General features: G+C 41.5%; 3 protein-coding genes across 3 annotated transcripts in view; 1 reads left to right on the top strand and 2 right to left on the bottom strand.

Annotated features, from left to right (window-relative positions):
- The window catches only part of LOC126557318 (serine/threonine-protein kinase Pink1, mitochondrial), a 251,977-nt gene that overhangs the window by 182,897 nt on the left and 43,448 nt on the right, over positions 1-25,632 (top strand). The gene's annotated exons all lie outside the window — the stretch shown is intronic.
- On the bottom strand, positions 967-20,725 carry LOC126566774 (uncharacterized). The gene is made up of 3 exons (XM_050223292.1): positions 20,696-20,725; positions 10,924-11,229; positions 967-1,038 (listed from the first exon to the last, which is right to left on the bottom strand). Exons 1-3 carry the CDS (start codon positions 20,723-20,725, stop codon positions 967-969), a joined length of 408 nt encoding a protein of 135 aa, XP_050079249.1.
- Positions 24,002-24,728, bottom strand: LOC126566760 (aprataxin-like). Its single transcript, XM_050223290.1, has 3 exons — positions 24,555-24,728; positions 24,259-24,484; positions 24,002-24,186 (listed from the first exon to the last, which is right to left on the bottom strand). Exons 1-3 carry the CDS (start codon positions 24,714-24,716, stop codon positions 24,002-24,004), a joined length of 573 nt encoding a protein of 190 aa, XP_050079247.1. The 5' UTR covers positions 24,717-24,728.

The following is a 25,632-nucleotide window of genomic DNA, read 5'->3' as shown; positions in this document are numbered from 1 at the left end:
TTTATTTGTGATGAGTATCGAACATGCTGTAGGATTCTTTCGAATCTCACAGGCGTCAGAGGCAAGGGAACGGACTCTCCTTTCTACTGTTCAATATAGCCTTGGAAGGTGCCATACGAAGCGCGGGGCTAGACAACGATATCCGTGGCACGATTCACTATCGTTCACTTCAATTTCTTGGCTTGGCGGATGACATTGATATCGTTGGCAAGACGACAGTGAAGGCGTGTGAGGCGTACACCCGACTGACACGTGAAGCAACAAGAATTGGATTGATGATCAATGCGACGAAGACGAAATACCTGCTTGCCGGAGGCTCTGATCGTGTTAGAGCCTGAGTGGGAAGCAGCGTGTTAGTCGACGGTGACGGTAGTAGAGGAGTTCTGCTATCTTGGGACTGTTGTAACATCGGATAACGATGTCAGCAGCGAAATCCGGAGACGCATTGTTCAGGGGAATCGTGCGTACTACGGCCTTCACCGTCTGCTGAGATCCAGAGGTCTTCGAGACCGCACGAAATGTGAGATATATCGCACACTGATACGCCCGGTGGTCCTATATGGCCACGAGTCTTGGACCATCCGAGCGGAAGATGCAAACGCTCTTGGCGTGTTTTAGCGTCGCATCCTCCGGACCATCTTTGGCGGTGTGTTAGGGCATGGAGTGTGGAGAACAAGGATGAACCACGAGCTTGCTGAGCTATACGGAGAACCGGACATCCTGACGGTACCAAAGACCGGCAGGATAGGATGGCTGGAGATCTATTGTTGACCGGGCCATTTCACGACGACGTGCTCTTTAAAAGAGCAGGCCAACATGAGTGAGTGAGTGAGTCAGATTTGTGACAAATTCTTTATCTATTCAGCTTGCAGTATAACGTGTTCGAATGGGTAAGTTATCACCATGCAAAATAAGCATTTGGATATTTAGAACTCGTTATGCCATTGGGAGAATTTCCAGGCCTCTTTAGCTATGCTTTATGTTTAGATTGTGAGGACACAAATGCAATTTCCTTAGACAAATGCTTGGAACTGTGCACTACCATCCAAACAACAGAGACTCATCGATAAATTAAAATTGATTATTGATTGGAAATTATGAAATGCGCTTCCAGAGATGTTTATTTATTAATCAACTACACCTCTGCGCTCTACTTCCGTTTCGTCAGCGATTTGTGCCTAGATTCTGGCTAGATATCTGCGATCCATATACTGGAAACATAAACTAATACGCCTGATAAATTAAACCATTCGTTTTTCTCCCATTTAACGCCGTCCGTCACCAACAAAACTTACACTCCAGATGTCTTGCAATGCACACCTTTAGGAGGTCAATCGGCTTCAATCGGTCAATCGGTTTTTTCAGGCTACAACAGCGCTAAATGAACCAGGCCAATTTGAACTGAACCAGGAACAGCGCGAGCAAACATCGCAAATGCGCAATTCGGACATGCTTCTTCCCCTGGAACAACTCTGGATTCATCCCGTTAACCCATCGCCAACCACAATAGATTGTTCAGCTGGGTGGTTTTGGTCAGCTGACCGATCACACTGCTTCCCACTCGTTTTACTTCCATCGCAGTGCCAGTATAATTTTAAGTCGCTTTCAGTTGCCTTCTCCTGTTCGTGAAGATAGTGATAGACTTTTGGAATGCATCAAAGCAGTTGATAACCTTAATGGGCATGTAGGTGTATCGAGTGGCTTCGTTTTCTTACCCGTTGTTAATGCAATTCGTAAACAAAAAATCGGTACAACATTTCTTCAATTTACTTTAACGATTTGCGGTAAAATTTATTTTTTTAGATTAATTTAATATTGATTTATTTAGCAAACACGACCAGGCCGTTCGGGCGGACTAAAGCGAAGGCAATTATTTAGCTTCAGGAGCATTACTTTTTATGTATAAAGCGTTAAGCACAAAAGCAACATTTATCACGTAACTAGAGTAGCTTGCTTGACCTTCGACTGATGCTTACAATTTAAATTAAATTCGATCCGTTGCAGTGCAGTCGGGTGTGTATGCATGACATGCATTTCCGTTTTCGCTGCGATGCACACGAGGACATCGTCCATTTGCATCGTACCGTGGCGTAAGCAACAAATTTAGCTTCAACGCATCATCAGCGCCCATGCATGCGTGTTTCCTCGGACAGACAGATATATAAGATGTTCCAAAGTCTCACACGCACACCCGGGTACGATAGTTTCCTCCCCTCTGTTCGCACGGTACGGCCGGAGAACTTCACATCTTAACGATACTCACAACCTTTAAACGGGGCCGGTCGAAAGAATCGATCTAATTGTGAATGAGGCCGGTCTGCAGCGAACAAGAGCATCGCACGTACCCCCGCGTTCTACACCATTCGACACCAAAGCAAGAAGATGTTCGATTCGACACTTTTCCATTACGAACGATGATGGCCACGAACTCGATTTCACCATGGTTGTTTCGAAGAAACGGCTTATCGAAGGTCATCACCAATCAGCTACATCGAAAAAGGATGAAACCAATGGTGCAACAACTTGCTTCCAAAAGACCAGACCAGATTTTCAAACGGAACTGCAAAAATCATACAACCGCTCAAGGTGAAAGGTGACTTTCGAAAGAAACAGCGCACGAACACAACACGCCATGGGAAAAAGTGGTTGAATGTGGAGCAGAAGGCATCGGCAAGCACATAAACACCTTTTAAAAGCATGAAAAGAGACGGAGCGCCCGGTCGAAGGTCGAAGCATAATTAAACATTAAGCATTGAACTCACCCTGGGATGGATGGATGTTTTAAAAATCAGATATTTTTATGAAACAAATTTGAACAGATGATACAATTATGGTGCATTGAAGGTGTTTGTAAATGTGTCTACAATAATTAAAAAAGTAATTCATCTAAAAATGAACCTTACTTCAGTTCTTCTAACTCAAAGAATTGAATTTTGCTGTGCAAAAGAAATTTTGCACCAAATTTGCTTTCGTTTTCCGGTCAACTCGCAAGAACCTGTCATGAAAATAAATGCTCGCACCCTTTGCATCTCTTTAGAATTGTTGGATAAGGTCCTCAGATACAGGTTTATCAGATATGTTCTATTCGAAAGTCCTGAGGTCAGGTAGGAGGCTCTTGATCGATTTGCACAAGTTCCGTTAGCTGCTTTTGCCCAATAAATGTCATTTGGGCGGATGCATCCAAGACATGGATTACGAATTTTACAAAATGTCCTGGATAAGTTTCACCATTTAAATGGATGCCTTCTTGCTCCCAAGCTTCGCTACGATAAAGTCAAAAGACAATAAAGCCCCAGTTTTCATAATCTTTATTACAACTCCAGACTTTTGACAGTTTTTTTTAAATCTTCATGTTATTTGTACATCGACACGTGGGCTGTGCTACATATATTTCTGGCCTAGGCCACAAGAAGTGTTGCCAGATGCAATTTTGATATTTTTATTCAAAAGTTTGACATTTTGGAACATATTCACACTTAAAACCTTCTGACGTACGACCATCATTTGTGATGTTTACATTGACTTGAACAAATCAGTTTTGCAAAAAAAATGGAATTGATACGTGACCACCATCCTACAGCTCTGTTAAAAACTGGAATAATGAATTTAATCGTGGCTCGCTCAATGACGATTTTCGAGAAGTTCGTGTGCCTGAGAACATTGATGCCGTACGAGATCTAATTGTACAAGATCGTCATGTGACATACCGTGAGAAAGAGGCATCTATGGGCATTTCTTCCACCAGCATAAACACTATTTTGCGCAAACACCTGGCCATAAAAAAGTTTGTTATCGTTCGATCACGTACAAGTTGACAACCGCAAAAAAAAAAAATTCGTGTCGATTTTTGCAAGGAAATGTAAAATTACGATCATGGTGCTTCAAAAGATGTTTATAAGATCGTCACAGCTGACGAATCATGGATCTTTGCGTATGAGCCCGAAATAAAACAACAATCCACCGTGTGGGTCTTCAACGCCGAGTCAAATCCAATGAAAGTTCGAAGCACTTCGAAGCAAATGGTCGCCTGTTTCTCCGACAAAACTGGTCATGTGGCGACTGTTCCACTTGAAGAACGTAGGACGATAAATTCTGAATGGTACAACACAATTTGTTTGCCAAAAGTCTTCGGAGAAATTCGAAAAACGAACAACAAAACGAACGGATCACCACGACAATGCGAGGACTCACGTATCGGCGCAAACCATCGCTTGTATGACCGGTCTAAACGTCGAATTAATGGGTCATCCGCCCTATAGCCCTGACTTGGCACCCAATGACTTCTTTTTATACGATTTTTATCCCCAGAAGATGCTGTTGAAACGTTCAAAAAAACACGTTTTTGAAGGTATCTCAATCAGAGTGGAAAAAGTGCTTCGACAATTGGTTTGAGCGCATGCAAGCGCGTATTAATCGTGCTGGAGAATACTTTGAAAAAGAATAAAGCACTTTTTGATGATAAATGTTTGCATTTTCATTATTCAAGAAGATCCCACACAATGTTCTTATAAACATTGTTCGAAAAGTAGTCAAATTTCAATTCAATTATGCAATGCTTCAATGTCATCCTCAACAATACAAATCAATAACATTAACGACACAATTGAACCATTACCCTAGAACGGTACGATCTGTTGAGCAACGCAGATTGCTAGTCAAGGTATGTGCCGTTTGTGACCGACCGACCACCACATCAACCATCATCACCGCTTGCGAACGAGCATCAATCGTTGAGTGAACCGTGCCTCCAGAAACACTTCCAAGCTCTCCGGACAACCACTAGGACCCGTGTGCCAGGGGAAGAATTTTCATTTACCAACAGATTCTACAGTTCCCGGACGAAACACGCCCTGCCCTGTGCGTTGGAAAACACAAACCTGTCGGAAGCTGCTGAGCTGGTGATGATGATGCACACACTTCGCGAGATATTCGATCAATTCGAAACGCTCGATCGATGACCTTGGAACAATAACACACTGCCGCTACATTTGACACCAATTGCGACACGCACACTCGCGGCATGCAAAAACGCCAACCAATCGATGATGATGATATGATCAAGCCCGGTGTGACCGGTTAATTGGAAGGTTTCTGTCTGTCTCTCATATGTGCTGTGCGCGCTGGGCCACCGCGTGAACACATCGGAATGCTTTCCTCCGGCCGATGGAGTCGTCATTGAGATGAATACGTGTTTTACCAAACGAAAATAACATAAAAAGCATACACGCAGACACACAAACTTACTCTTACGTCAATATACGAAGGTCACGCAGTTTGTTTCGTGGTGGAACCTATGGAATCTCCTCTCCTTCTCTCTGGGGAGTTTGTTTTTTTTTGTACCTTTATGCATACTACCGAACCGAGAAGCATAAAAACATATTTCGTCTTGCGAAACGTAGCCAGGGAATTCGGCTGGTCAGTATCGATTGTTTAATTCCACACCTCACTGACCCACCCCCGGACTAGACTAGCGCGGGCATGAGGAAGGAGCATGGATTTTCGGAACAAAAAGCACACACCAATTGATCAAGAAAGGCGCGTGCAACATAACGACATACATGCAGCAACATCCGCGCCCATCTTGGACCAAAGTCTGTCTCACATACTCGCCAGAGCACAGAGTCAAATACAAATATCTGAAACAGCAACCTGTTCGTATGAGTGTGTAAGCAAATATTGATTGAATGTTTCGCTTTAATTATTGCTTTGTAGATGTGGCTTGCACAATGTGTGCCATTCCTTACCGTCTCATGTTGGCCTCCTGCCACACTACATGTTCCCACCTACAGTCTCAGTCCTAACAATTCGCTAATGGAGGAAGATTTATGAGGAGACATTTATGAGACATAATGCCATCGAACCATGGCGCTTGCAAATATGCGACAACACATGCATATGTTGAAACAGAATGAAGGGGAGGATGTAGAAAATGGAAGAAAACATTTCGCAATATGAGTCGATTTTGAATAAAACATTATGATCAATGACAATGCACTGGATGTAAATCTATGTGGCTCATGTATTTATCCAACTTGTACCGCATGCCAAAAATCCGAAACTCTGTTTTCTTTTTCATTTTTGTTGTAGATTTGAAGAATTTTCATTGCAGAATATCTGCCCGTTATGTGATGCTGTTGCTATAATATTTAAAGTACCTGCAAAGGATTAACTTTTTCTGTGATTTAACACTAGAACCGCCGGGCTTTTCAACCTTACTATCACCGCCATATGGGACAATATTGTCCCGTACGTTATGAAAACATATTTTTACATGTTTATTATTACCTAAGGGTTTCTTGTAGTACAATAATTCATTATCATCGTAATTAAGTATAACAAAGCTTTGTTAGCGACTCAATCATTAATAAACAAATCGAATTGAGGTAATCGTTTGATCATATCAACTGGCCAATCAAGGATAACAAAGCCAGTTTTCTTTACACTAATATAAAATTATAGGACATTTAGTGATAAACGCTTATAATCATTCTTTCCAGGGTTGAACAACAGCAAATCAAATAAATATAAATATAAAATATTCTTAAACAATCAAAAACTATAAATTATTTAAACAATCAAGTGAGGGTAGGGTTTTTAAGTAGGGTTTTTATGATAATAAAACAAATCTTTTATGCTAAGTTGTTTGGGTCTACGCGGACGTCTGTGACTCCCTTTAGAAACATTACAAAAATTTGATGTCAATACAGCTTTAAATTGCCAAACGAAGTGGACAAAGTTTCGAAAGCAAAACGAACACCTAGATTAATTTTTTCATGCATATGTAACACATCTTTAGGTTTCAAAATATTACATTGCTGCATCAGAACCTGGCTCACCTGAAACGCATACGTACGAAATACTTTTAGTACATTTTGTATATACTGGTCTATTGCCTGTGAAGCATTAGTTGGCACTTTTGCCCTTGTGACAAGACATTTGAACCTGGCAGTGCCGACGAGAACCTCCAGCACCTGACATAGGCTAGTGAGCTTTGGCGCTCTTATTTTGAACGTAATCTTTGGCAAGTTCTTCGCCTAGCTTGAAAATATAATCGCGTCTAGATAGCTTTCCTTTCTTTCTTTTCCTTTTACAAGACCCAAGCATTGATTCCCGCCAGAAATCCGGAATATTAAAATATGAATAAACTAGTCATCTTCTACTAGCACTTTTCACGGAGCACTTTCTACACATTTGGTCAATTACATCAATTCCGTACTTGATCAGACTCAGATCGTACTGACTTAGATTTTCTATGTCCTAAGTGCACCAGGCAAACTGATTGCGCGGGTGTTGGAAGAGCATACACAGCGACCAAGCAAGCCGGCAAGTTGAAACGGGCAGGCTACTTGTTTGGATCTTTGGATCCAAATAAGCAATAGCCAGTAGGTGATGCTTTGGGTGGAGAGCGGGCGATAGGGGCACTCAGACGAACCAATGTTACCAATAAAATTGTGGTAGAGTGTGCAAAAATGGTGCTTATATAGATTAGCCGATTGATGATAGCGAAAAAAATCGTGCACTTTTATTGTTCTATTCTTATTGGCACGCATTGTGCTGCCAGTGCTGCCAGACTTGCAGATGCACATCCGTCACTCGTTCACAGCAGGGATACCAACCGTTACAACGTATTTTGCCTATGGGACTAAAATGTCCCATATGGCGGTTTTAGGTTGGAAATGTTAAAGTACCGTATGGAATACACAATTTTGTATGGGCGCATTCGAAAGATCGTTAATAATAAATAAAAGTCAGAAAATTTCAATAGGTTGTCACGATGGCAAGCAGAATAACACACCTTATTCGAGTGCTAACGGACAAAAAAGTCCCATCGGCGGTTCTAGTGTTAAATTGCCCACAGAATAATTTATACATATAATCGAGAATCTTCGGAGGAACATTGGCAAACTTGGGAGTTGAGCATTTTGGGCGAACAACGACATGTTGAAGTTAACAGTCTCACTAAGCAGGTTACAAGAAATTATAGCAAAAATCTCAGGTCCCCGTGGAAGTTTGATAGACTAAGTAGGGGACCTGTTGACCCTTCTACAACGCTCGGGTAGCAATGATTCGCTTTGAACCGCTCCAGAGTTGGCCTTGAATTCAATCCGGAGCAATGGCTTGTTCAAAAACCTCTGATTTCACTAACGGAATCGGATTGGATTCATAATTCTACTCTAGTTTTTCCATCATTCAAATACATACCAAAAGGAAGGTTAGTATGGTCTAACGAGGGAGTCCGGTGGTTTATGCGACATCGGGACCGGTCTTCAAACGGCAGGACCGGGGTTGAAATCCTATCCGGACCGTCCCCCCGTAGTGTGAGGACTAAAGAAGTCTAGCAAACCACCTCACGGTCGGTTAAGTCAAGAAGAAGATGGTCTAACGACCTTAATTTTAGTTTTTATTCTCGCACTGATGATGGCTAAAACTTCTTTTAAGAAGCTGCTTAAGAACGTTTTGGTATAGATATTGTGGCATTAAGGGTGTTTCGTAATCCGCGCAGAATACAATAGAACGTTATAAACGATTCAACAAGCAAGACGCATCTAGCCATTGACCTTTGCTACAAAACGATCCGAATTTTCTTGCTTCTCTGGCTACTACAAAACCTGCTTGTTCCAATGGAATAGCTTTCTACGCATTTACAAAAAAGCGAAGGCTGAGCAGAAGAGAACAAATGGCTAGATCTTGGTAACAAGCAGGTAGAAGCACCTTTGTTGAAGCAGGAGTAGAGCATAATCTCTCTTTAATGGTCATTGATTGAACGAAGGAATTGGTGAGGATGGAATGATAGAGAAATAGTTGAAAGCACAGTTTTATCCACACAAACTTGGAATCAAAGTTCGAGCCCTGATTATCGTACGGCACTCTCCATGCACCACGCAGAGTGCGTAGATAGAGCACAATCGTGACGATGATCAACACGAGATCTCCACTCAGTCGTATAAAGGTGGAAATGAAAGTAACACCCCCCAAGATGCCATTCACCTTCTCTATTTCGTTCAAATCAAAATGGGAGTTGAAGCTTAGAAATCTTTTTAAAAAATAGCTCCAACGGTTTACCTCCAGCACCTGAAGCATAGACGCATTTAGAGAGGTCTTTTTCGTCGATCGTTTTTGTTCTTCATTTCCTATGATCCCTATTATTCTTTACCATTCTTCTTCGGACGCTGCTTTTTTTTTCGGTGTCCAATGCACACGAAACAACGAAGATCCCGTCAGTAAGGAAGTGCGTGCAAGATACAAAACGGAATGTAGAGAGAGAACCTTAAAAAAAAGACACAACACAAACGAAAAGGTCAACGATGAGCCACAAATCTAAAAGGCTAAAGGCAGTCAACGGTACAGGAAGGTAGCGACTGATGACGCGATGCTGTGAGATCCAAACAGTTTAACAATGGTATTTTACAGAAAAAGAGCAAAAGCTATAAATTGAGGCAATATTATAATGCTTTGTGAATAAGAAGCCTTATTGGGACATACGGAAAAAAGGTTGCTACAAGTTGGAGAAGGGAACCAGACTCATCACTATGAAGATATTCAATAATTAATCTGATACATTTGGAAAGAAATATAGCTGAAAATGATTTATTTACACGATTAGCTAAAGATTGTGACAGCAGCACACGCTGGGTAATGTCTAGTAGAGATCTTATCGTACACCTTGTTTGGTTAATGATATGTACGGTATACGCATAAGCTTCATAATTCCTTCCTTCACAAGCTCATAATACACCCGCCGCGCCTAAACAATGTTCAAACGTTGTACGAATAATAAGTGAACGGAAATCTCCTTAGATAACGGAAGCGATCGCAAGTGATACACACACACACAAACGATACTATCATAAAATGGCAGCATGTTTAACAAACAATAGCTCATAATGGCCATTGTTCCGTCGGCCAGTGCCGTTCAGGCTCGCGGTAAAATCCGACGAATCATTTGTGACGTCTTCTTTCTAGCTAGTTCTGACTGACGCAGGCAAGGCTTAGAATGCTCTTTAAGCGACGTTCCATGCGGAAAATCGACCGACCGACATCCTGCCGTCAAAGTTCGCTATGGAGCGTACACAGCCTTGCGTTTACTCCTTTCACAAGGTTGAACTCTTTCGCCACGTTTGCAGTGCGTATGACTTTTTTTGGGAAAGTGCACTTTGCTGTGGCCTCGTAACTTGCAACAAAGATCGATTTAGTGGCTTTTATTGAAACATTAAGTATTGCTAAAACGTTTCTTTCTAGTCGAAGGTGAAGCTTTCTTCTAGACGACCAATGTGGGTAAAAGGCGAGGATAAGAAAAAGAAAAAATACGTTTTGACATTAATGAGCCCAAATTATGAGAAATAAATAATAAACTATACAAACAAATTGTGTGAAAAATGTACGGCTCATTAAAAAAAAATCAAGGCGCAAATTGAGGACGATATGAGAGAGAAAAGAGCCACTTACAGCTTTCGTTTGAAGGCGAAAACTATAACCCAGATGATGAGGTCGCATAATAACATCTTTAATTCGAAAAATTATGATAAGTTTTCAACTAATTTTACAACTTTTCTGCTATTCGATTTTTTTTTGTGATATTAGCCCTTCTCATCACATACAAATTGTCAAGACAAGTTGTCAAAGATTCGAATTATGACAGCCGTTTGTGTTGTTTGTTGGAAAAAAAAACTTAACGAAAACAAACAGAGACTCGTATTTGTCAAACTGTTTTCCGTCATCTATTCGAAACGGAAAGGCGCCAAACTAATTCGGTCCTGTGTGTTTCCAGCTCGTTTTCTTGAGCAGTTCTTACCAAAATGTGAGTATTTTACTTCAGAAAGGATCTTGCCGAAAAAAATTATCATCGGGCATTTTTATTTTTATAATTAATTATGACGGTTAAGATTATGACAGCCGTATTCTCGTCGTATAGTATCGTCGGGCATCTTGCTGCTCATTTAGTTCCATTGATAATGAAATGTATTTGGGCGCCAACGTTTCTTCCAAAATATTTAAACACCTGGTTAATGCCACGGAGAATGTTGGTTGAGCTATTGCTATATTGAAATCTTTCCCGGTTCCATTTTGGTAACTCCCCTCCGCAAGAAACCGCAGCGTAGCAGCCAGCACTTCTTTTGGCGTTAGTCCTTTTACCCTTACAGGCGGAAACTTTGGCTCAATCTCATTAAGAATATCGAGGAAAATTTCCTTTGATACAGGAAAATTTTTCCTAAATCTGAAAAGAATAACCTCGAGAACGTATCGAAAAGGTTTTACACAAAAGTTGCACAGGTTAAACTCACCCTTGATTAGTAATTTCCAAAGGATCGAACATACTACGAAGCAGTCGACGTTTTCTTTGGTAAGATCTTCCGTTCTTTCATCACTACTGCTATTGTCCCTCACTGCAACTGCAACACAAAATATTTTCTAAACAAGAACAGTTGTTTACACTTTTGGATTTGTTTTTGTTGGTGTCATCACTTTGACAGATAGATTTAGAGGGTTTAACAAAAAAATTGCGGTTTCATAATCTAAATTTATTTCCCGTTTGTATTGACAAACTTGTCTTGAGACTTTTCCGTTTGTAAGAGATAATCAGACCTACTGTTGTCAGGCAAATCCATTAATTGTCTTAGTTGAAAAATTACAGTCCAGACGAGATTTGAACTCATTTCGCGTACGTTTCGACGATTCATGCGTGGCTTATGGATCTATTTGACCTAAACATCAAACCGTTGACAAAAGGCAGCCAGGAGGGCATATGCAAAAAGTTGGTTTCTCTTCAAAGGAATCATTTTACTTCAGAGGTTGTTCTACGCAACTCCTGTAATTTACCCCTTAGAGAAATTATGTCCAAGAGAATAGAAAAGTCTCTTAGTAGGTGATTGCAAATTTGAAGTCGTCCAAAACTTCACCTATCTCGGGTCAAAAATCAGCACCGACAACAGCATTGAGACGGAGTCTCTATGTCATTCTACAACCTGAGGAAACACCTCACCTCAAAAAATCTGTCGCGACGGTCGAAGCTGGGATCGTGCCTTTATGGTCCCATTACTCGCATACGCCTCTGAGACATGGACCCTCAGAAGGATCGTTGGCCCCGTATGCGTGGAAGGACAATGGAGGAGCTGCTACAACAACGAGCTGTATGACGACCTCACCGTCGTGCAGCGAATTAGGCTCGCTAGGCTCCGATGGGCTGGGGCCATGTTATACGCATGGCACCGGACGACCAAGCTCAGAATGTACTTTTAGGCCGTCCACACGGACAGAGAAGGCGTGCTAGACCCAGATTGAGGTGGGATGATGGCGTTGAATCATCCGCCATCAAGGCCGGAATAACGGATTGGCGGACGACGGCGTGGGTCCTTGAGCGGTTCCGGCTTCTGCTGCGGAAGGCCAACAGCGCAAAGCGGTTGTAGCGCCTGATAAGTAAGTAAGTAAGTCTCTTAGTACCATCTTTACTTATCAAATAGGTACGGGGACTCATGCATATGTGTAGTAATTTCACGTGAATAGACAAATAACGTAAAAAAAATCTCCAATGGATGCACGCTACATGTCTTTAAGCAGAAGTAATCACACTGTAATCCATTAAATAGATTTTTTCCATCCCTTTGTTGCTGTCCTAGTCTCACATGCTCTAATATTATGCAATGCACTGACGACATTTCTCGTATCCAACCATTAACTTAATGTAGAAGAAAAATCCTACACACAAGCACACACACACACACACACATCCCACGTCAATGACAACCGTCAACGGTGATAATGGAGGTAGACATAAAAACGGAAGCGAGAGCTCCAGCTTTATGGACAACGCAGCTCTTGTGCTCTACACGCAATCAGCGCCCCAAACACCCATCACCATCCACCATCATCCGGTGGAAACGAAATAACTCATCATTTTCCCTCCGAATAAACATTGCCACAAAGGACAAAGCACGGGAATCGCATCAGATTCCATTTGTACGCGCAAAACGGCTTCGAACAAATTTTTACACGATTAAATTACTTTAATGCTCCCGCTAGCTTTTTAGCTGTACCAATGGCGGTTCGCGATTTTTATCTTTCATCAACCATTATCGAGTGATATTAAATTTTCGTCCCTTACCCTTCGTGCTTTTCCGCACAGAATTTCTCTACTTTTACATCCCACAAACGGCCAGGAGAAGAGGATCGCCCTCGTCTCATCATTTGCTTTTCCATCCTGCCATCATTTCGGTTTCCGTTTCCGTGAGGGATAGCTTCTCCGCCGACACACTAAGGGTATTTAATTTTTTCTTGCTCTATTGTACATTTGCACCCAGTTTAAGGCTTTCCCATTCGCTCCAGAGGTTAGCAACGAGGAGAAAAAGGTTCGAGGAAAAATGATGAAAGTTAACCGCCCTTTTTTTGCTCTTCGGAACATTTTCTGATCGCAACCGTTGAGTGCGTTGCGTTCCCTCGCTAGTTCCACGACGTTCCGCACAATGGTGCAAAATTGAAAAATCTCCTCTACATTCAACGCCCTTTCTTTTCGTCGTACAGTTTTGAGAGTGAAAAAACTGGATAGGAAAAATCAAACCATCTTACCCGAAAGGACATTTTTCGCACAATGATAGTCTCGATAACAAATCACAACCAGCATCCAGATGGTGGACCCAACTGTCCTCCGTTCGGTATGCAATATTTTATTCGCAAAGGATGACAAAAAACCGATATTAACTGCGTGACGGCGAGGGAAGCAGTTTTCCATTGCCAAGAGAAAAAAAAGGATCACTTCCCTATCCCTAGCACAACATTCCACTCGAGGGAAATTGATGCACTTTCCGCTCTTTTCTTAATAAGGGAAGCTGTCATTGCCGGCAACAAGAGAGAAAAGAGCCAGAGCCCTTGGCAAAGTACAAATAGCTTAAGCACATCTAAACAAACACAAGCAGCCAATCGATACGATTTTGCACCAGGATAGTTACCACAAAAAAGGTGGCTTATGAAACTAGCGATAGCGGACAAGGTTCACGGTAAGAAGGCTTATACGATGGACAGTAAAGGAATTTCAGTACTGCAATCGATGCTGCTGCTCCACGATAGGACATGCGATCGAACAATATAACTGAAGGAGTAGGAAAAAATAAAACAAATTTATTGTGAAAAAACAATATCCAGCTGCTGTGAAGCGTCAGCTGCTTTGGCCTGTAAGGACAAATGTAAAATTTGCTGATAAAACTTTATTTTAACATCATCAGTTCATCATATCAATTTCGTATCAATCTTTTTAAACTGTTTGGCTATAAAGAATTTATAAATGATGAATGAAATGTAATCTCATCTTCACTTCAACACATTAAACTTTTAGAAATCAATTTAAGATTAAAATTAACGGACCAGGAAGACAGTTTTAGCAAGAATCAGGACACCAAAATAGCTGCAGACCTGTTTACGGATTTTCTTGTTTTATTTTATCTATTTCTAGTACGATGGCTCTTTACCGTAGGGTCAGTACTGCATGTGTTGACAAATTACAAACTTCACAAGGCACACTTCACATTTCCTTCTTAGACTTTGCCTTATCCCTGGTACGATGCCTGATACGTAAGGATTATCATGTCGATGAATTTTCACGAAAAATAAACGTATAGTGCAACTTATTTGCACAATAGAGGTTTCTAATGGGAAGTAAAGGATAGTAATTATTCATATAAGAGAGACTCTAACCTGCAGAGGATAGGGATCTGATAGGATTGAAGAAATAATGCGACGAAGACGTATGCACCGGCTTGATGGATGTACAGACCGTGATAGAGCCCAACTTGGAAGCAGAGTATCTGTTAACAGCAACGATCTCGAGATGGTAGAGGAGTTCTGCTACCTTTGGGTACGTTCGCAACTTAGGACAACAACGTACGTAAGCGGCGTAATCCAGGGAAATCATGCCTACGGTCTTCACAAGCTCCTGCTCTCCAGAAGACTCCAAACACACACGAAATGTACGATGTATAATACACCATTTTCAAAAGCCTGAGCTTTTTGACATCGCAGATATCCGGATGGTAATCAAAGTCGAAAGGATGACAATGCCCTACAACGACCCTTCCACGCAATCGAGGTGGACTCAATCTTCACATTCCCGCCATTATCACAACAGCGTTGCTGGTGAATCGGTACGTTGCAGAGCAGGGTTGCCTGAAAATCGGGGAACAGCACATAGATTGTGGTGGGAGTCCCTCGAATATTGGCTTCATTGCCACAACCTACCTACTGTACCTACTGTACCTACTGTCTCCACTAACAGTTTGCGGCAAATTATGGACGACAGACTTCCAGACTCCAAAGTGGCTATGCAGTCACCTTTCATGGATTGGCGGTGGATTTGGAAAAACGTCACCAGCTACAGACTTTCATCCGACCAACGCTCGGTACTGTATCTGCTGGTGCACAACAAGGTGCCACACGGACTGCTGTTCGACAGGATGAGACTTTGGAGCACAAGTTTGCCCTGTGCTCTAGGGTGTCTAGTGCTTGGAGTATACTGATGCAGGCTATGGGAAGCCATTGTTCCAAACCACAACCTCAACTTCCCTTCACTCCTCTTTCCTATTTTAAGTCACATTAGCATAAGTAAGAGGATGCGTATCCTACGTTTGTTTGCAAACTACATCATTGTTGGATAAAACAATGCTGTGATTGATGAAATTATCATTAAATTTTCTTTGTAAAACCTGTACGTCGTCCCTACATGTACCCCACTTATCTTTTGTAAACTAGTTTTTAGTTGTTTTAAATAAACAAAATTTTTATTAAAAAAAACGTTGACTGTTCGTCAGCGACCCGTCAGCGGCACGATGCGTGGGCTCGATCAGGTGAACTTACTGGATCATGCAGATACGAACCAGCTGAGAGTAGAAAAATGTAGCTTAGGAACGAATTTCGAAGGAACGTATTGGCGACCTGGCCATTTCATCACGACGTGCTCAATTTCTGGTCATTTTTCATCTAATAAACAAGCAGGGAGATAATCTAAGGTGCATTTAGGTTCCTGTTAACCTGCAAGTTTTTTTTGCTGATGCTGTAAAATCTACTTGCCGCTATCGTTGAATAGATAGCTGGCCAACCCCATATACTACTATGCCCGAAAAATAAAGTGACTGCGTTTTTTTCTTAAATCGTTTTTTTTTTTCGTTAGGCCAAATGAAGTTCATCACCTTGGAAGTAATGCACTTTCCGACACAATGCACCTCTCTCACCTCTTCTTCCACAGCCAGAAGTCGGCTGGTGCCCAAATCTGGAGAATAGGCGGTTGCGGAACAATATGGGTGCCAGCGAAAAACTCTCTCAAAATGACGGCACCGGACGAGACATCAGCCGCTTCAGCCCCAAAACATCTTTCACGATGGTGTTGACCGAGGCTTTGGAAATCCCAACACTTTCCGAAAGGTCTCATATCGTCAATCGACGATTTTTGACCACCAAATTCTTGATTTGGACGACATGGACCTCGGCGGTCGAGGTGGACAGTCTCCCCGGACGGTCGTCGCCTTCGACCTTCTCACGGCCATTTTTGAAATCACTGTACCATTTGTACACATTTTTCTTCAACATAGATTCTTCCCCGAAGGCTTTATGTAACATCCGAAACGTTTTTGCAGCGTTTATTTGATTGCGCAACCAAAATTTGATACATGCGCGCTGCTCCACAAACTTGGACATGGTCAATATGGATAAAAACATTTGGCGCAGCTCCGAAAACAAATTGTCACTCCTAGCCGGGTTGATGTTGTGACTTGAAACGTGGCAGAACTGTAAAAAACATACATATTGACGAACGAAAAATAAAAACAAGAAGCTTCTTTTGGCGCGCGAAATTTGACATCCAATGTCACCTTACTTTTCGGACACAGTAGTAAGATTCCGCTATGGGAAGATCTTAACTAGATATTAAATTTAAGAGAAGATGACAGAATATAAGCTTCATTTTATTGTGCAATAGAACCCTGAAACAGAAGTAGATTGAACACATTAAAGCATCTTAACTTATAGGGCCTGGCGATTCTTTAGTGAATAAAAAACTTGAACTCAGTCTCGGACTCGGACTCTTTGAGAGTAAAGGATAAAATATATCTTTAGATAGACACATTAGTGGTGTTAACTGTCGCTTAAGACTTTAATGCTTAAGTTTGTAGTTAAGAAATTACAAAACAAAAAAGCTTTAAATTCATTACACAAGCAAAAGCGACAGAAAAAAACGTCGACCATGAACAAGGAATATTCTGACACGAAACTAAAAGAAAAAAAGGATTTTCGGAGAGAGATATAAGGACGCACGTCATTAGCATAAAACAGCTGACATCTTGGGCCCATGCAAACATATTGCTAACTGCTGTCCCTTGGCGCCTCGTCCATTGCCTCCTCTTTGCTGGTAGGAGTTCGAAATTATATTCCACTATTGCCGGCACTGGTGCAGAAGAGAACCGATGCCACATGTGGTACCCGTAGTAAGAGCTTAATGACGTGTTACAAACGACAACATGATCGATCGAGGTGTGTTGCGTTGTTGTTTTAAAAAGTTAGAATGAAGAGTTAACAGGGTTGAATTCCTTCGTCAAGGAAACGTTCGCAATGTAGCACAAATTGGTTGAAAGTTGTCGTTTGGTTTGGTAAAAAAAATGGAGGGGTATTTGAAATAATCGCTGAAGGCTTGGGGATAGTTCAATTCACTTCACTCCACACCCTGATGTGCGAGGTTTGGTGCCACTTAAAGGGAAGCAATTTACTGCAGGCTGTCACCCAAGCAGCTGAGATTGAGTAATCAAATTTGCCCCAAGCCACGCCTTGATGAACGAGTGGCTCAGGCAGGCAATCGTCAAAAAGACAAGACACACACACACACACACACACACACACACAGAAATAAAATCAAATTGCACAACGTCAAATTCCATGCTCGAGCAGAAGGGACTAGGACTAGTTTAGGGACAGCAGGAGACTTGAAAAATTATGGTTTTGCCTACGAGAATTTTGTACTTCAAAAGAGAGTATGACAAAATAAATTATTTGTGAGGGTCAAAACGATTCAAAACGCCCAACTAACTAAACTTAAAAGTAGTGGAAGAAAGATGGCTGTAAATTTAAAAAAAGCAAATCATATTTCGCATAAAATTCTCAAAGCTCCTGTCGAGAGATAAAGAATGCATCACGGTCTGGCCTATATTGCACCCAGAGAGCAATACGTTTCGGTGGTAAATTTTTGAAATTGTGCTGCTGTTGGAGTGCAACGTTGTTTGAGCAGAGAAAGAAAAAGTCATGCAAGGAAACCATACCATAATATGCTCGTGCAGCAAGCAGCAAGCCACCAACCAGCAGCAGCAGCAGCAGCAGCAGTAGTAGTAGATCGAAGCATAAATGGTTCCACGAATCGCACGCCGAGAGCGAATCCAAAAGAGAGTAAGCCGTTATGCTGAACTGAGAGAACACACAAAGATGGTATGGCTGGCGATGATGATGACGATGATGGCAAGGACGACTTCCATGTCCTGATGGTTACATCGCGCATGCACTCGCGTCAGTTGGCAAGCGGGATTCCGGGTCGAAAATTTTGCCATTTCGCGCGGACTGCGGGGGGGGGGGGGGGAGATGATAATGGGAAGGCAGCGAATGGAAGTAGGATAGTACATTTTCCAGAAGTGAAATTTGGGCAGAGCAAATGATTGGGGAAGCCAGCCATAACAGAGCCGTTGCTCTGTTGATGTTTCGCAGGGCGTTCGAAAGCGGGTCTTTGTTCTTTCTGAACCCTTTTTCTGAAGCCAGTTAACGGCGCTGTTCTCGGTTCTCTCATCTCCAATTAAACTCTACTCTAAATGTGTGTTTTGCTTTGCAAAACAAAGCTAAAAAGTTACAGCATTTGCTAGAATTTGGCTTAACTAACAATACGAATAACATTACCCTTTCGTTAAATAAATGTAATTGAAATGTGATAAAAGGCAAACACAGCGAACCTCAGAATCAATCCATGACAACGCCGTGGAAAGATCTGATTTGAAATTTGCCTTTTTGTTTTAAATACAATTCCCACCCACCTGCCCACTGCCTCACGTTTCCCATCCATTAGGCATAATGGCATGATTTGCCCTTTGGCCCTTTAGGCAAAAATAATAAAAGATACACCAATTTAGCACACACAAAAAAAAGTGATGCGACGGTATCCGCTCGTTATCGGTCTAATTTATCGTGTCGTGCTCATTAGTTAATTAATTGATTTGAGCTCCCAGGTCCAGTGCCGGTGGCACAATCAATGCTTTTGGGCGGGCAACCCCCTACGAAACAGCGTACTTTAGCGACAGTTAAATGGGAAGAATCTACCATATTTCATACCCATTAACCTGTTTGAATGACTTTGTTTAGAAAGAGAAGGCACCATATATTTCTTCTGTGGTGTTTTAAGAGAACGAGCCCGTTTAATAATTAATCATTCATCAAATTTGTGCGTCCTTAAGATCTTTGTTTTTACCTGCCAATTTTTGCTAGGTTTGAGAAGCAAAAAGGTTCGGTTAATGACAATTTTAATAGATGTTTAGGTCTGTTTGATACCGATTATAAGATGCTGTTTCAAAGCAAAAGTATACTAATAGATGAATAGATGAATGATTTTTGTAGAAATATACAAATTAATTTACTTTTTTTGGCACAACGCAACTTTTTTATTTATTTTTACCGCCCATGTGTGTAATTATTCAATTTAAAGCCCGGAAATTCTGCTGAATAAATCCATGAATGGTACGATTTAGGTTTAATTATTACTATATCGTCACGAATTCCTGTTTTGATTATTGTATTGGACACAATTTGTTGTGTTGTAATAAAAAAAAGCCATTACATTGGTAAGCTAAATTTAATTTTAAAAGATGGGTAAATTAGAGATACATTTACAATCCTGGACTAAACACTGCCGTACCCGTTGGCAGGTTTATCAGTAAGAGAAGCGAGCGTCTGTGGAGGGCCCATGAACTGGTAAGGGACCCCGAATCCACAAAGAACCTTCCTGCCCGATCAGCAGATTCACAATGTAATAAGTGCCTTTCATTCCGCTTAGGGCCTCCGAGATAGAAAAGGTCGAGAAAAGACAGACTTACGACGAAATGCATAAAAATTATTCAACAAAATTGAAAATATTATTTAAGCTGTGGGTTGATCTTCGAAATGATCAGTAAAAAAAATTGTCCACAAACTCCAACAATGCTGTGTAATTATTTCATGATGTCCCAAAGTTTTTATTATAAATTTCCGGTGTTATATGTTGTATTTTCCAAGCTTTTTATGTTTCACGCATTGATGTCGCTTTCCCAGATCCTTAAAAATGCTTCAAGACCAAATCAAATACATATAAGAAGTCTTCAAAAATATGTGCAAAACATTGAAAAAGAACTGCGAAGTGTCCAATATCTTACTAATCAGCCTTAAGCTCAATATCTAAAGGTTGTTTGATCAATTCCAAACAAAATAATATCTTTTTATACTACTAACTTTGGTCACAATAGCAGCTAAGATTCTTGAATTATTATAAGCCTTCTCTATAGACCCTAGAGTAAGGGGGTGTTTATACAATTGAAAAAACCCTGCATATTTTTCTTTACCATCTCTCTTGGCGAAAATTACATTTCTCTTTTCTTCGTCCCTTCACGAGGAATGCAACGAACTGCAAAGACAAAATTCTGCATTTTTCCCCTCGACTCACCTTATCAGCTGGTATGTTTTTTGACGACATCCTGCCTGCCTTCTTTTGCTGCTCCTCGGTCGGCAATCGCTCCAAATTCTGCTTATTACTTCCGGCTTTATTTAGAGTCCCTGGTGACGGCTGGTTCAGGTGATGTTCCGGATACGATGCCCTCGTCTACTCCTCTACGGCGGCGTGTGGATTGTTGGGTGTGTGGATAGTTGCCTTTTTCCACTCCCTTTATTATTGTCCTTCGAACTTTGCCTCTTTGCTCGCTTCACGCGCTTAGGACGAAACTCCGAATTCGAAGGTACACACCCCACACACAGACACACGCTCTGTGGTGCAGTTCACTGGGCAAAGGTTTTGTGTAGATTTGTTTAGCTGCTTTGCCAACCAACCCGAAATATCAATATGCAGCAGGCCTGGCGGAAAACGCTCGGAAGCAAATCTTTGATGACGGAGTCAAGTTGGTGGCTGATGATGAGTAGAATGATGCTGAAAGTCGTCGTTTTGTTGTTGTAGCTGCTGCTGAACTTGTGATGGGTGTTGCTGGTGGTTTTGCTTATAATTTTCTCGATGCTTCACAACTGCACACGAAAACACTCGGTGCGACATACACTATCACTTTTCACACCGTTTGGCCTTTCGTGGGTCGCCCCCTTGTTAGGAATTATATTTTGCTTTTGCCTTCCTGCTCGCTGACAGCTGATAAGAAATCGATCAAAGCAGGCATCTCATCGCAGCTGGTGCATCTTCCTAACCTTTCCCTCACCAAAAATGAGCATCATCATTTGAAACCGTAAAAACATATACACACACACGCACACACGCACACAATTTTTCACGCAATTCACATCATTTTTTTCGCTTCTGTATCACACAATAATGCACAAATGCATCTTACGAACGTTGAACTAAAAAACAGCATGCACTGCAGAGAGAGAGAGCTGTGTGTATTTTTTCTGGGACTACTACTATTGGTAAAGATATATTTTGAACCACTCTTAGCACCACGGCACACTGCAATTTGCCATTATTTTTTCTGTACTATTCACAAGCGATTTTTCACACACTAGAAGCACCAACACCTGAAAACACAAACAAAATTGGTTGAAGCGAACACTCTACCAGCAATGCTGGTTTGGTCACACTGGTGGTATTTATTTTGCGCATGATTGTATTTTTCGAAACGATCGATTTAATTTCGAACCCGTGGTGTGTGCGTCAGTTGAGACACGAAATGCAATTCTTAAATGGAAAAATAGGGGTCTCAAGGCTCCTCAACCGGGCAGGGCAGATGCACACTAAACGGGAACCAAGCAATGGAATGGAACAATATTGTGAATATTGCCAAAGCAACAACGAACCAGCGGAATCACCAATAAACAACCACAGCCCGCTGCGCCCAGAAGAAAACCACTGCCTCCGTGTGTTTCCTTGCTGTGTTTCCTTGCTGGGTTGCTGTGCCCCTGTCGGTGATGGTCCCTTCGAGAAACAAATGTAAACACCCATACATACCCGAACGGGTATATGGTATTATTTTCAAACAACACAATCTCCGCTCTCTGCTGGCTTTCGCGCTAGCAGCAGCAGCAGTACGACGTCGTGGCGCAACTTCAGAATTATTTTCGCTTTGCACCAACACTACGCTGCGGCCGTGGAATAACCCTACACATACACACTCTCGCACACGTCGTGTTTGCTGCTCTCATCTGAGAGGGAGTGATTTTCTTTGCTCTTTTTTCCTCCGTTAGCTTTGGAAAGATGTAAAATTTCACCCAAAACCTTTCGAGCTTCGCACCCACAACACTTCCCGTACGCGCACCAAACACAAATACACTGTTTTTCTTAATTTTCTACAACGTATCGTACGACAATATTCTGCTTCGGGTTAGACGTTAAATTCCCAAAAAAAAAGGCAGTGATTTTACTACAACTCTACACACTGACTCGAGCCAATCGGATTTCCGCCTGGAGCGCTCACTATGGAGGCAAGATGCTCCATCGATGTATGTGAAACTTTCTAACCCACTGCGCGCTACACTTGGTCGTAGGATTGTATTCTTTGTTAGCAGCAAAATGCTGCTTGCTTGCTACCTTCAGCTTGAAACTACACGGCCTACGGGACACTGCTACTAAGGGTGATCACGATTGCGTATCCGTCCGTAGTAGTCTCGACCGAGGAAAAAGAGCCTTTGAAAAACCACACCAGTCAGGCGAAACAACGCACCACCTATTTTCGATTGATGCCATTCACCAACATGTACACCAACACACACCAATGCTGCTGAGTGCTGCTGAGAGTTGGTTGTAAAAAAGGCTAGGGCATGAAAATGGACAGAAAGCACAACTTTGGTGTTTGACAATCGCAGAACTGACGTTTGGTGCGAGTGGAAAGAAATTTAATTTTTGATCATCTTTTTCTTTAAGTATGTTTAGAATTTTTAGAAGACAGACACAGATAGAAAGTAAAAAAAAGTTAATTACATTAATTGGCTTAAAATTTGAAAATTTTCATCGTGATGTCTGTGACTCAATAATCAGTGAAATGGCCTCTTCTACACTTGTTGCAGGACATCAATAAAATTTTCTTTTTGATTTGAAGGATCTTTCTTTGCGGACGATTTTAATACAAGTTATTTGACCTTTAGTACACTTGTACAGCATTTAACTTGTAGTACACAACATTGTTTTTGTTAAAACTAGGTTTTTTATTTTTACAATGTAAACAGCACATTAAACAAATAAAAATGTTATTGAACTTTACAGTAATATTACTAATAAGTACCTGACTTGTGATTTTGGTTCATATGCTAGGTATAAGCATGGATTGGAACTGAAGCTTTTTACCTACATCCTGCTTTCTAGGGCAAAATCAATGCACAGCTTCGTTTGACCAGAAGATCTTGATAGTTGAAAATGCTGGAATTACTAGAATGATCACGAGCATTGTCCTACGCTTGTTGTGCTGGGATACTTCTGTCGAATTGTCTTATTCTTCTTGGTAGAACGATTTTCTAGGCCATGTCGGCAATCGAATGACTTACTAGACTTGCTGATGCCAAATAGTTGGATAGTAAGTCCGCACTACGTGGGAACGATCCAGATGGGATTTCTTACTTTATATACAACAGTCTAAAGACATAAATGCTGTAGAAAAGTCGTGGGAAGACAAAATAAAAGGAAATCTTCATTCACGAACCATCCACCGGATAATGTTTCGACTAACGTTCTTCTGTCGATTTAGACAGGTTTTCTGCTGGAGAACAGAATTGTAATACCAACGGCTTAATGTCAAACCAATTTTTTTTAACCATGTCCGCCTCAGCTGCCTGCTGTACTATGATTCATTGATTCCACGTGTTGTTTTAGGTGTAATTTAAGTTTGGCAAAGTTTGCCGGTCTGAAAGTGCATTGATTGCAACGCAATGGCGTCTCAAGAAGCTGCATAATGTAATGCAATGAAGGACGTTCAACGCAGCCTTGCTCGCGCAGTTTTTCTACTACATCTGCAAATAGATGACAAACTGTTTCGATAAGCGACTGGAAAAGCATTCACATACATCATTAAGCAAACGTACCTTCGTGCTTGATTAAAAATTCCGTATTAAATGCGTTCCAATGGTATCGGTGCGAAAGACAGTGCGAATGATAATCCTTCGAAATGACATGCAAATGTAATCGTCTCATGGACGGTTTCATGTGATAACCGTAATCGAACCGATCACCTGTCAAACCCGTTGTGTCGATGGCTTTCAATCCGAGATCGTACATATCTTGCAACAGTGCAGTATCTCCCGACGAAAGCTGCAATAAACCGATAATACGCAATTAACAGGGCGTCATGATCTTGCTCCACGTACGGTCTTTATCATACATCATAAACAGAATCGATGTCTCTCCAGGGAAGTACTAAGAAGTGGTGCATAGCTTTTGGATATTTGTCTTTGATGACTACGGCCCAATCAGAAACGAACAGCTGCTTTCCTTTGTTGTTTATTGCATGAATTAGCCCATCGGTCCAGGTTTGAGTTGCCATTTACGTACGCAGTTTTTTTTTACTTTTTGGCTCAATAAAATGTGCTCAATTACATCATATGCATGGGCTACAAATGGGTACCAAACGGAAAATTCAGTAAGTTATTTTTACAAGCAAGAAACCAAATTTGGCTTTTTTGATTACTTTTATCGTTTACCGAATACCGACCGTCAGGACCAGGAGTAGCAGGAATTAAACCATTATTCTTGCTGGACTGCTGAGAGCAAAGACATTAGTATGACGAAAGTAATAAATCGTTCTAATGCGCGTAATTCCAGCAAGCACTTACAGAAAACACCTGAAATCTCTTGTTTGTTTTCATAACAGCAGAGAAATGACAATCTCCAGGTGCTACGTTCTGTCATTGAGTAAGTACAGTTAACACATAGCCTTAGGTGTTCGAACCAAGTACGATCTAAACTACTGTATAAAAATGATCCATTGATTAGGGATTATCCATTAAATTAATTTAAAATTAATTTCATCCATATAATCTAAACTTCTAATAAATCCTGCCAACAACTCCCTGTTACGTCATCGGTGTGTAAACCGTGCGTTACCGTGCAGCAGCGACTTTTCATTCTGGGTGTTTTTGTTGTCGGAATCGGCGGTGATATTTCTGCTCTCGTAATAAACGCGTATTTTTCCAAACCTCTTTCTGCGAGCAAACAAGGAATTATCAAGCAATAACACACACGGAAAAAGCGGCCATTCGGTGACGGCATCCGATTAATACGGAACGCAACCCGATTTCCCGTATTCTTCACGGGAAGTAGTACGCCAGTACTGAACCCCCGCATCGCGCGGTCTGTGTGTGTGTCGGAATAGCGACGGAAGATCACACTCTTCTGGGGGGTGCTTTGCAAAACACGGAGCTGCAGGAATTTACGAAACGTAGTTCCGGTTCCAGTAGCTG

This window comes from Anopheles maculipalpis, chromosome 2RL, assembly GCF_943734695.1.
Source record: "Anopheles maculipalpis chromosome 2RL, idAnoMacuDA_375_x, whole genome shotgun sequence".
NCBI classification, from domain to species: Eukaryota; Metazoa; Arthropoda; class Insecta; order Diptera; family Culicidae; genus Anopheles; species Anopheles maculipalpis.
The sequence above is the reverse complement of the archived record's forward strand: the minus strand, read 5'-3'. Positions and strand labels throughout refer to the sequence as shown.

Bases quoted from the DNA above. Each gene is read 5' to 3' on its own strand.
- LOC126566774 (XM_050223292.1), bottom strand. From the start codon at position 20,725: ATGTCGTCAAAAAACATACCAGCTGATAAG. The intron at 11,230-20,695 runs GTGAGTCGAGGG...TACGTTCTCGAG, and splicing joins AAAACATACCAGCTGATAAG to GTTATTCTTTTCAGATTTAG. The intron at 1,039-10,923 runs GCCCGACGATAC...TTTGGATGGTAG, and splicing joins AACTAAATGAGCAGCAAGAT to TGCACAGTTCCAAGCATTTG.
- LOC126566760 (XM_050223290.1), bottom strand. From the start codon at position 24,716: ATGGCAACTCAAACCTGGACCGATGGGCTAATTCATGCAATAAACAAC. The intron at 24,485-24,554 runs GTATGATAAAGA...GGTTTATTGCAG, and splicing joins ACATCGATTCTGTTTATGAT to CTTTCGTCGGGAGATACTGC. The intron at 24,187-24,258 runs GTACGTTTGCTT...ATCTATTTGCAG, and splicing joins ATTTTTAATCAAGCACGAAG to ATGTAGTAGAAAAACTGCGC.